General features: G+C 46.5%; 1 protein-coding gene across 1 annotated transcript; it reads right to left on the minus strand.

Annotated features, from left to right (window-relative positions):
* Nucleotides 1–5,451: 5,451 nt before the first annotated feature.
* TMEM200C (transmembrane protein 200C) lies at nt 5,452–11,566 on the minus strand. The gene is given in 2 exon segments (NM_001395228.1): nt 5,452–8,197; nt 11,074–11,566. A coding segment is annotated over 1 exon segment (1,866 nt). The 5' UTR covers nt 8,104–8,197; nt 11,074–11,566; the 3' UTR covers nt 5,452–6,237.
* Nucleotides 11,567–11,919: the final 353 nt, after the last annotated feature.

Here is an 11,919-nt window from a genome sequence, read left to right on the forward strand (position 1 = left end):
AGCCCTGCTAGTGAAGGTCACTTAAAAATGAATCATTAAACATAGAATGTAGGTATATATGTTTTGAGTATTTTAATGCCAAAACCATCGTAATTTTAATTTAAAGTATCCTTCTGCTACTTACAAAGGAGACATTTAGCTGTATCTGTAGATACAGAGATATATTGTTTTTTGGTTTGTTTTTGTTTTTGTTTTTCCAAAATAAACACCTCTATGCCATGGAGATACTAGGGAACAGTTAAATATCAATTACTTTATGAAAACCTAGCTTGTTAAATTGTGTTTTGTGTTCTGCATTTACTCACGCTGGCCCCACTGGCCAACATACCTGTCCCAGCTTTTTGTACCTATCTGACATTTTCTTCATTTCTCAAGACTCAGTTGGAAGATTCGTGTCATAACTCTCTTGTAATATTCACATTATAGTAAAATTATGGTTTGTGTGCCTGTCTCAGAAACAATACTATTACAAGATTCTGTGGTCAGAAATTGTGTCTTTCACACACACGAAACGGTATTTTTATCCTTTCTACCTACCACAGTGCCTACCTGACTCATGATAGGCAGAGTATAATATATCTGAAACTCATCTGAAAGCAATTTGTGTATTTTACCAAAAGGACAGCAGCTTGAAGGACAGCTGCTTACTACTACAGGTGAAATCGGTTTTTTTTTAGGTTGTATCTATACAAAAGGGAGTGATAAGGCAATTAGCCACAAAAAGCAATGGCAAAAGTCCTATGCTGAGACAAAGTCATTTTCTGATCTGATTTGCTTTGATTGACCTACTTATGTCAGTCTTTAATAACTTTCAGATTTTTTGTCTTTAGACATATAGACATAGTTTAAAGATACTGGAGTTTCTCTACTTAAAATAAATTATTCATAAATTTGCCCATAAATTTCTTTTCAATTATTAAACATTATTAGGTGTTTAGCATTTACTAGTATCAAATGGGTTTGCATCAATAATATAATGCTGTCATGAATTTCTTAAATATTAAAAAAATACAAATTAATATCTAGCCATACATTTGCAAAAAGAATATTTGCTAAGGAATAAAAGTTATTGTAATTTTTAAGACACTTTACATACAAAATGATCTATAAACAAGAGTAACCAAATGCTCTTTTATGAAACAAAAAGCTTCTCTAGTGATTCTTGCCTATCTTTTTCTCTCTTTTGGCAGGATGCTCTTTTTCTTCCACCACTAGGCCTGCCTATTTTCCTCCCTTGTTATTCACAGTCAGCTTTCATGGGACTTGGTCACAATGTAGGATCAGAAAGCACAGGTTATTGAGACAGGTACATACTTTGTAATATTCCAGGAGAATTTGCGTAATCTTCTTCAGTCTTTTCACCAGCAATGACAGTATGTTATCTTAGTAACAAATCAGCCCATGTCCTGTCTGCCATGCAAAGCCATGTCATAGCTGGCATTATTAAAGGGGCAAGGGATGAGAGCCCATTTCAAGTGGAATAACAATATCTTTCCAGGTGGCGGAAACTCTGAAATGCTTCTGGCTCTGGGGTGAAGGCTAAGTCCTTAGGATGGCTGGCATTTGTAACTCCTACTGCAGTTCACACCTATGTGGGCTCAACACTAGCATAGTGCTTTTCTGATGTCATAGACGAACGGATGGCATACAGAAAATAAGGAGCTCCTCAGGTCTTGGCAGAGTTGCAGGTAGTTTGACTAAAGTTGGACTCCTTAACTGGTGGTGGCTTAATAGATAAAACGTAGAATTTTCTTACCAATTTAAAGAAGAATCTCATTCCTTTTTGAAGAAAAAACCCCAAAGATAACTTCCCTGGGGTGGGGTGGGGTGGGGTGTCTTAGATTGTTTTTCAGAGTTAGTCATTCAAAAACTTAGTCTAAATATTCACCCAATGATTTTTACTCCTCCCTTCCAAATAATAATACAAATTTTAAAATAATCTGGGTCTATGGAAAACAAACTCCGTAAACATCAACCTATTCTTTATTTGTTATAAGTGAGAAAAAATATCAATCTTAAACTGCAACCCTTAATGCAAGAAGATCTTATTTATAAAATATATTTTTATATCTTGGCAAAAATACTATCCTAATCCAAATACAAGTCCATATACTTAGTCTGTACTAATTTAATGCATCAGATGGTTTTTCTTAAGTTCTCTACCGCAAAAAAATTCAAAACTGCATCTTAAAGAACTCAAAATTACTAAAGAAAAAACAAATATAGAAAAACACTTTTGTCTATACAATTTAAATAAATCAGTAGATTACCTGATCTTTACTTGCGGCCTAATACATAGCAGGCTGAGACCTCAAGGGCTTCACTGGTCTTTTTGATACAGTTAGCCTCAATAAATGGAAATGGAATAATTGCAGCTAAATATAGCCAAGTGTGCCAGTTTGGATATTCATTCATTGTTGTATAATATGATGATCCTGGGACCATAAGGAGCGTGTGTCCAGCTCTTGATAGTTCTATGTTCTATCAGGAGGCATTGCAGCAGCGTAAGCCCTCGTTTTTTAAGGTCTAATTTTTCTTTCTCATATACCTAAATTATAAAGACTTTTTAGTACATTAAGTTTATGGTTGTCCCTAACTACTAAGTAGTAAATTTAGCCTACTAATTGCTTTTCTGTATTTTGCCTTAATAATAGTAGTTAACATTTACTGAATATTTGTATGTGCCAGGAGTTGTTCTAAGTCCTTTAATTATATTAGTTTATGTAGTCCTCATTTAAACAATTAATTCTATGTGTCAAATGCTATTTATTATCTCCTTACTGGAAGTGAAGACTCAGTTATACTGTTATATAACCCCCAAGTCACACTTGGAGCCACTATGCTATGTTGCCTTACACGTTAGACTTTTAAGCCTAAAATTATTCTTATTAATAAAAAGGAAGGTCGTACGAAGTAATTGTTTAGCAGTTGACTCTATTTTAAATAAAAGGAACAAAACTTTGTATAATACTCTCTACATTCCAAGCCCATTATAAGCACTTTACACAAATAATAGTTCTTTTAATCTTTACTCCAGTCCTGTAAGGCAGGGACATTATTATTCCTATAGTGTGGAAAAGGAAATTGAGACACAGAGAGACTATGTAGCTTGTCCATGGTCACCCAGCTGGTACATGACAGAAATTCAGGGAAAAAATACCATCACACCAATTGTTGCAATTATTTTAATTTAACATTTGAGTCCTGCCACTGCTGTTTGTCTCTGAAAAAGTTGTTCCATCTTTCTAAATCTTAGCAACCTCATTTATAAATTAAAGGTGGGGGGATTCTATCATCTATAAGGCCCTTTCAAACAATCCTATTTATTGTATACAAAAACCCCTGAAAAGTCACTTAGAAAAAAACTTGTTCATGCCAGTCTGAAGATTTATGAACTCCAGCTTTCTATCTGACTGCATTCTGACAATTTTCTGTATTTCTCTAAGAATGGTCTGGAAAGGGATCTAGCAGGAAATGAAGAATGTATAAAGTATTTTGATGGTTTCCAGAAATGTCAATTTCAACTCAGCATCTGCCAACAGGTCTACCTAATCTTCCAAACTGTGCAAATCCTGGATCCACCATTTACCAGCTGTGTAACCCTGGACAACAATTCCATCTTTCTGACCTCAGTGTCTTTCTCTGCAAAACAGGGGTAAGAATAATCCTACTTCAATACAGTTGCTGTGAGGATTCACTGAGATAATGTGTACAAAGCTCAAACAATAGTACTTAGCCCACAGTAAGTACTGAATGAAAATTAGCATTATTATTGCAGATTTCTGCTCCTATGAAAGTTAAGATTGTGAATTACTACACTTACATACACTTCCTCTGAAGTCTAAAGAAATCACAGGCTCCTCCCAAGATTTGGAAAATTGAGCTCATCTTTTTCTATCTTCAGAAAAAAAAAAAATCTAGTTAAATTGTTCAATAGTTAAGTTAGATATTATCTGATATGGAGCTAAGTTTGTGAAATATAAACAGTATTCTGTCCACCCCTCCTTAGTTAAGCTAAGAGGTATTAGCTTTATTATTTGCTAAATGTCACTTAGCATTTGATAAATGTAGCATTTACAGTGCATTCTCAGAGGACTGGAAACAGTATTGTAGAACACCCGAACCTGTTTTCCCCTTTAAGTAACACACTATCTCAGTATATAAATCACCTACTGCCCAAAGTAATGGAGAAGAAAACCAAAGGAAGTTTGACATTTATTTTGGAAGTGTGAGAAAGCAATTGAGACTGTTGAAATTTAACACTACCTTGAGGTCTCATTACACTAGCATGTCACTCATTAGTGCAAACTCACTTTTGCTTTATAGAAGAGCCCAATATATTAATCTACAGCCTTAAAGTGAGTTATTGGTTTAATGCAGATCCAATCTGAGAATAAATGAGGCCCTTTTAAAATGTATTACAGAATGTTGCGCTAATGGTAGTTGATAACGTATATCCACTCTTTGCCAAGTTATGGGAACAAATGTGATATGATTACATCCAGGACAAGAGCCTGAATTTAAGTAAGACTTTTAGAGCTGAAGGAGATCATAGAGATTATATCATCCACCAGAGGCCCAGAGGGATTAAGAGATTTGTCTAAGATTATACAGATAATAGGTGGATATCCCAGATTTCAGACTAGACTTTCTTGAGCTCAAGTTCAAGGAAGGTCCATTCTTCTACAGTATGCATTCAGCAACATATTATAATAGTAATAATAATTACAATAACCACCATTTATTGAATACATCCTCTGGGCCAAGGGTTCTGGTGAACTCCACACATATAAGCCCTCCTCTGACCCTGACCCTGTTCTATTCCTCTCATAGCTCCATGAGGTATGTCTGGTTCTCTTCATTTTACAAAAAGATGACTGAGACTCAGGGTTTGTGACTTGTACAAGGCCACACAGCTAGGAGATGCCAACAGCTAGGTCCAATCTCAGTTCTGAATCGGCACTCTTTCTACAAGACTAGCTGCTTTGCCCAAGGGGACCAAAATGACCACATCGTATCTCCTGGTTTTGAAAATTAACTAATTCACTTTTAATGGCATCAAGTGTAAACAATCTACCAAATTATTAAAACATTATCTTTTCGTCTATGTGGGCCATGGATTCAAGACCATAAACTTATCATCAGTGATATCCACGAGGATGGGAAGGGAATATTAAGCCTGGTGCTCTGCAAATTAATACTTGGAGGTAAACGAGAAGTATCATAGGCAATTACTATTCACTTAACGTTTCATTCTATTTGAAAGAGAAATTCCCAAATGTTAAATATTACCTTACATTTTAAGCTTAAAAATACACTGGACATGTGACAATGGTGCTGAGTACTTTGGGGGAAGATCACAACAGTCCTGGTAGCAGTGTCACAGCAAAATATTTCAGAGGTACCAGATGAGCTAGCTCCAAGGCAAAATGAGGCAATATTATGCTTAACTGTTCGGAAACCTCTTTTATTAAAAAAGATTTTAAATATTAATGCTATTTTCAATACAGGTGTGATAACACTCAATAAAGCATAGTGTACTTGATACAAATTTCGGAATGTAACAGTCCATCTAGTTCCTGCCCCGCTCCAGTCTCCACCACATATCCCAGTAGCAAAACGTACACACCTGTTTAAAAAATGAAGAAGCTTTTGGGCATTGGGTGAGCAGAGTGGAGTGGGGCAAGGAAAGTGCTCTTTCCTGAATTATTCATGCTTTTGGCTTTAACTTCAGTTAGTAACATCAATTCTAAGAGAACTGAGACAAACTCTTCTATGTTCCGCAAAGGGAGGGAGAAAAAAGCCTGCCATTCGCAAGCAGCTATGGCCAAAACCAGCGCAGAGTACACGGGTCGGGAAATTAGGGATTTAAAAAAAATTGGAGTAAAGTGCACATTTACTGTCAAAAATATATTGTTTTGATCCTAAGAAAATTAAAAGAATTTTATCTAATGGACTAGATTGCTGACCTTTTAATACATTTGGTTTTCATCGAACATACAATCACCATCGGACATAAAAAGACTAGTTTGCTTTAAAAAAAAAACAAAAACAAAATCCTTGGAGTTATCTACAGGAATCTTGTGGACGCAATTCAAGGATAACATTCTGCAGCTCTTTGGATATTGAATGATGTCCTCGGATCAGTCCACAAAAGAGACAGGGAACTGTTAATGCACTGATACAAGTGGGCGTTTCTCCCATTTTCTCTCTCCTCCCCCCACCCCACTCCTTTCTCTAAATGCCTGTGCTTTCCAGTTCTCCTTCTTCTACCCCTATGGCATGAGACCTGGAAATCATGAAGAGTTTCTCCTTGTTTGTAAACTGCCTCTGCACCGGCTGAGGTTGCTCGGCCGTAAGTGGCTCCTGGCTGGCACCCTCCGGGGAGCTCTGCTCCGCACCCGGAACAGGGGCGGCCACAGAGTCTCGCGTTTGACTGGCAACTGCGTCCAAGACCGACTCGGAGGAGGTGCCGGCCTCCCGCAGGGGTGTGTAGCCCTTATTGCTGCTGGATGGGTCATCCGACTGGGAGCTCCCCGAGTCCCGCCTGGTGGGGGGTGAGCCCTCCAGCCGCAGGGGTGGCGAGGGGGAGGCGGCTTTGGCCAGAGGGCTGGAGTCCGGGTCCGCACTCCCCGGGGAGGGCGGGGGCTCGGGGGACGGCGGCACCCGGTAGTCCGGGAGCCCGCTGGTGCTGCGGCGCCGCAAGGCCGCGTACCTGCCGGTCCTGGGCAGGCGGCCGCCGTGCCCCCTGGCGGCGCGCGCCGCTACCGCGCCCTCGGGCTCCTCTAGCTCCTGGCTCGCTCCGCGCATGCTGCCCTCTGCTCCGCGGAGGTTGGTCAGGCTCAGGTCGACCTCGCCCCTCGGGATCTCCAGGGAGCCGCGTTCCCCCGGAGGCCTCTGCCAGCTGCAGCTCGCGCCCTCCGCGTCCCCGTCCCTATCGCGGTCCCCTTGCAAGGGCAGCAGCGCGAAGGCGCTCAGCGAGGAGTCCACGAGGGAGCTGGCGGTGCTCTGGCGCCCCCAGCTCTCGGGTGGGCTGCAGGGCGCCGGACTGCTGCAGCTGCTAGCGGCGGCGGCGGCGGTGGCAGCGGCGGCCCGGCGACGGCCGGCCACGCCCGAGCGCTCGCGGTAGACGCTGTACACGGCCTCGGCCAGGCTCGCGGGCTCCCGCGGACAGCGCGGGGAAGAGGCCAGGTCCGGCGGGGACGCGGCGCCCCGGGGGCGGCCGCCGCTCAGGGCCGCGGGGTGAGGCGGCCACGAGCCCTTGGCCAGCATCGCCGCGGCTCCGAAGGCGTCTCCGGCGCCACCGCAGCTCCCCGGCTTCAGTTCCAGGCCCCGCGACTGCACGTAGCTGAGGAAGCCGTTGAGCGGGATGGCCCCGGGGGGCGCCGCGGGGGGGGCCGACGACGACGAGGAGGCGGCGGCGGCCGCAGCGGCGGCCGCGGCGGCCGCCAGGTCTTTGGCGCGGAGGCTGTGCACGTCGATGACTGTGGAGTAGAGGTCCCGCAAGTTGATGATTTTGGTCTTCTTGTCCCGGTTCTCGTGGAGGACCGCGTTCGCGCAGATGAAGAGGAAGATGCCGATGCCCATGATGAGGGGCCCCAAGACCTTGAGCTTGTCAGAGTGCAGGTAGCCAGAGAAGATGCGGAAGAAGAAGCCCACCGACGTGGAGGAGGAGGAAGGGGAGGCGACTCGCGCAGGAGGCGTGCTCCTGGGCGCGCCCGCGGAACTGGAGTTGACACCCCCTGGAGCCCTAGGGTGGCTCCTGGACCGGTTTTTGCTGCCACTGCCGCTGCTGTTGGCGGTGGTCGGGACGCGGTGGCTGCTGCCCGCAGGCGGCAGCTGCTTACCCCCCTCCCGATTGGCCCCCGTGGCCTTGGGCCAGTAGCCCACCACCGCCATGGCTATGCCCACCAGCAGCACCAGGATCCCGCAGAGGGCGATGAGCCCCGAGATGGAGCACAGCTTCAGCTTGCCTTTCACCACCACCACATCGTTCTTGCGCCTCTTTTTGGCTTTCCGCTTGCGCTTGGGGATCTGACTTGGGGGGCGGAGTGGATCCTGCTTTCTGGCGGAAATCCTCAGCAGGCCGCCGGTGGCGATCATGGCGAACTCGTGGATTGCAGGACTAGCCTCTGGGATGGAGGCTTGCTCAGGGAGGGCGCCAACTGCCCACTAGCTGCTCAGCCACCTCCTCCTGCTGCAAAGCAGAGGAAGACAGTCAGAGGGTGTCGGCTTGGCTGCAGTGGCATCTCACGCTGCAGCTGCCCTACTCCCAGAGCCCACTCCATGTGTGCCCCCAACCCCAGGGCCTTTATCCACTAACTGAAACGAAGGCCGTGTACAGAGGCTGGGGCCAGGTAGACATTAGGGAAGGGACCTATTAGTTGCAGCAACTAATAGGTGGTTATAAAACATTGCAGTAACTAGTATGTGGTGATAAAACCATCTGAAAGTATGCCTCCTTCTCCCCGCTCCCCACCCATCTCCCCCACACACTCCATGGGTAATATGAGGGTTTGAAATGAACAGTGGAGTTCCAACCATTAGTAAAACCTAAATGTAGGGACAAAAGCAAAGTAGTGGTTAAGGACTTTCCTAGCAAGATTCTTTCCCTTAATCCTTCTGGAATTGGAAGATATTTCAAGGGAACTACCACAGGAGTTTCAAGTCTCTCTAAGCTGGGGAATCTGTCAATGTGTGGCCCAAAGTCACTAAAACAGTCAGGAAAGTTACTACTGTATAAAGACAAAGGAATTTATTTCACTGGATGAAATTAAAGGTAATATAATGGCTGGCAGGCGGTTTATTTACTTCAGATAATTAACAGAGAGTTCATCACTGGGGAAGCAGCAGAGATATTGCAGTACTCTGACAATAAATCCCTTCACAAAGTTGTCTCCCACCTATGCCTGTTCCTACAGCTAAGTGCAAGCAGATCCCTTGCACAGCCTTCTCGCCTCTCGGCAACATCTGGACAGCTTCTTGGGGTGGAATATTTAGTTTTAGGTAACTGCTTATGTAACTGAGCTCTTCCTTCTGGCCTTCTTTCCTCCCTCAGAGGAACTCCCTTAAAGGTATCATGTGCCAGATTTCATCAGGGAATTTGAGAAGTCCCCTAGAATCTCCAAGAGAAAGATCTTTTTTCTCATATGGGAAAATTACAATTAAAAAAAACTAACACTCTGCCAGAATAGCTTTCTGACCCCTTATTAAGGTGCCAAGAGCATGCTACAGAATTCCAGTATTCAAATGAGGAGGCAATTAACTAGGTAAAGCAGCCTACATAATATGTGATTTGTAGAATGACATTTCCCCCAAGCCAAAGCTGTTTTGTTGTTGTTGTTGTTTGTTTGTTTTTTGCTTTCCCCCCCCCTTATCCCTTTCTCATGAGGTCATTTTTAGGAAGGGAGGGTGGCAACAATCAATGGATTACTCTTAGGAAGTTTATTTAGTTGTTTGTAATAAAGCCTGGGTAGGTAAATTCACAAATGCGTATTGGTGGTTATTCGGCAACCTCTAAAAATTATAGTCTTGCTGTATCTCCAGAGTAAAACATTTTGTCCCATTAGTTGTTTTCCCTCCTATGAGATGCTAAAATTAAGGACATTGTATGAAATGAAAGACTTAAATATCACTCTCAAGCCTTTTGCTATTCTATCCTTTGTCAGATAATTCATGTTTTAGAATAAATTCCCCCTTGAAAATGTGTGGTAGGTAGAATTTTGCTTTTAATTGGTGATTGGGTGAAAGGCTTTGGCCCTTGAGTTCCTCCATTATATCAATATAGGCAGGACCTTTTCTCCATCAGTGGGAATGCAAATGGTAATCAGCTCTTTACAATGTTTGCAAATCAATCTCTCTTTGGGACTTAGTTGGGTTTCAGTAAAGAGAAGCACCAGGTAGATAAGAGAGGGGTCACTATAGAGAATACATCTATAAACCTTTAAGCTGCACCAGTAAGTACAGATTGAAAAAAATATATATTGTCTATCTCTCATCCCAAATAAATAGGCACATTTATTATGTGGTTGTAATATAGAGACTGTTGTTATAAGTGATCCTTGGAATCCAGCATCTTAAATAATCTGGAGATCCGTGGTTATGTTAAGAAGGCTTTAAGGACCGGACATTTTTTTGGAAGCGAACTCAGACTCAGCTGGCAGGGTGGCTCTCCCACCGAAGAAAGGCTACACGTTTTGTTGGGCATTGATCAGGTGCACCAGGAGCCTGGATGTCTTGGGGGAGGGGGAAACTCATTTGGATTTCTCCTCAGCAAAGCAGCTTTGGCTCCGGTAGAATGTAAGGAATGGATTTCAACAGTCCTTTACCGCACATCTTTAAAATGAGTTTAATAGCTAGTAATTAACTCCCTCGTTTATTATTCCTTCAGCTCTGTTGAAGGCTGTACTCCCTTTTAATGTGTCACCATCTGACACGAAATGCAAAGGTCAGATGCCACGGGAGACCCACCTTTGAGGTTTTCCTTTATACCTAATGCAAGAAAACAAACTTAGCAGTCAAGCTTGGCTGCCCTCTCAGTTTACTGCCTGGAGCTGGTCTTACCGTGGTTAAAGAATGGAGGATGGGGGAAGCAAAGGAGGGAGGTCTAAAAATACAACTGCTTCCAAGAGAGACATTCAAGTTCTCCGCTCATGATGGATTAAGCCCCACTCTGAGGCTCGGAGGCTCCGAGCCCACAGGCTGGCAGCGCTGTGCTGTGCTCGGCACCCAACCCAGGTCCTCGACCCCCCGTCCCTCACTGGCAGGGCGGCGACCCCCTGGCCCCTGGCTTTGGTCTGCTTATTGATGTTGGCTGGAGTCACATGAGTGCAGCAGCTGGGAGTCCGCCTCTGGAAAGAAGACAGGCAGCAGCGAAGTGAGAGCAATCTGGAACTAGCTTTTTCTGGACAGCGCATCCCGTGTAGCCAGCCCAGGAAAAAGCCTCTCCCCGAACACTAGCCCGGGGCGCGGGGGTTCGGAGACCCGAGGGGCGGGGAGGGGCCCCCAGGGTCTGGGGACTGGCAGAATTGCTCAAAATGGCAGCACTCTCCGCACACAACATCGCTCACTTACCCAGGGAGACCGAGGGAGGTCGGGGCCGGCGAACGGGCTCTCGGGCGACACAAAGGAACCATGGAGAAACTTTTTCAGCCCGAGCCGACGGCGGAGCGCAGGGACAGCGCCCCCGGGCCCTGCATCCGAGCGCGGCTCAGCAGCCCCGCAGGGGCGAGCGCCCTCCCCAGACTCGCAGCCCCCTCCGGCGCTGTGGCGGGAGCCATTTCCAAGAGTTTCCAAGACGTGTCAGGTCCTCTGCATCCCGCATCCCGCCTCGGAGCCCTCCTCTCGGCCGCTCATTCTCCCGCTCGCTGCGTCCCCTCGCGCGACGCTCCCGGGCGTGTCCCCGAGGCGGCGCCGCCGGCCCTCGCGCCTCTTTTGTGTGGCTGCTGCGCGCCGGGCTCCGCCGGGTGGAGTTGAGCCCGCGGCGGCGGCTCGGGGCGGCCGGACTGGCGGCTGTTGCTAAGAGACCGGAGCCATGACACAGGGAAATTGCGGCAGGGTGGCGGTCCGGGCCCGCCCGGCTCGGCGGCTTGGGGGGGGCGCCCCCGCCCCCCGTCCTGCCCCCTCCCCCAGCGCCCCCCCCACGCCGCCGGCCTTCCCCGCTCCCCCGCGTCCTCAGCCGCCCGCCGCCCGCCGCCCGCCGCCCGTCCCTTCGGAAGCGCCGCTTCCCTGGGAGGAGGAGGCGCGAGGGGAGGCGGCGGAGGCAGCCGACGCGGGGCGCTGGGGCCGCGGGGCAGGGGGCGCGGGGCGCCTCCTCGGCCTCGGCTCTTCCCGCCCCGGGGCGCCCCGAGACCGCCGCCTGCCTCCGCGGGCAGCTTTGTTCTTCTTTCTTCCAACTACCTGTCTGAGCCGCGGGCCCCA

The sequence above is a fragment of the Macaca mulatta genome, chromosome 18 (assembly GCF_049350105.2).
Source record: "Macaca mulatta isolate MMU2019108-1 chromosome 18, T2T-MMU8v2.0, whole genome shotgun sequence".
In the NCBI taxonomy this organism is placed as follows: Eukaryota; Metazoa; Chordata; class Mammalia; order Primates; family Cercopithecidae; genus Macaca; species Macaca mulatta.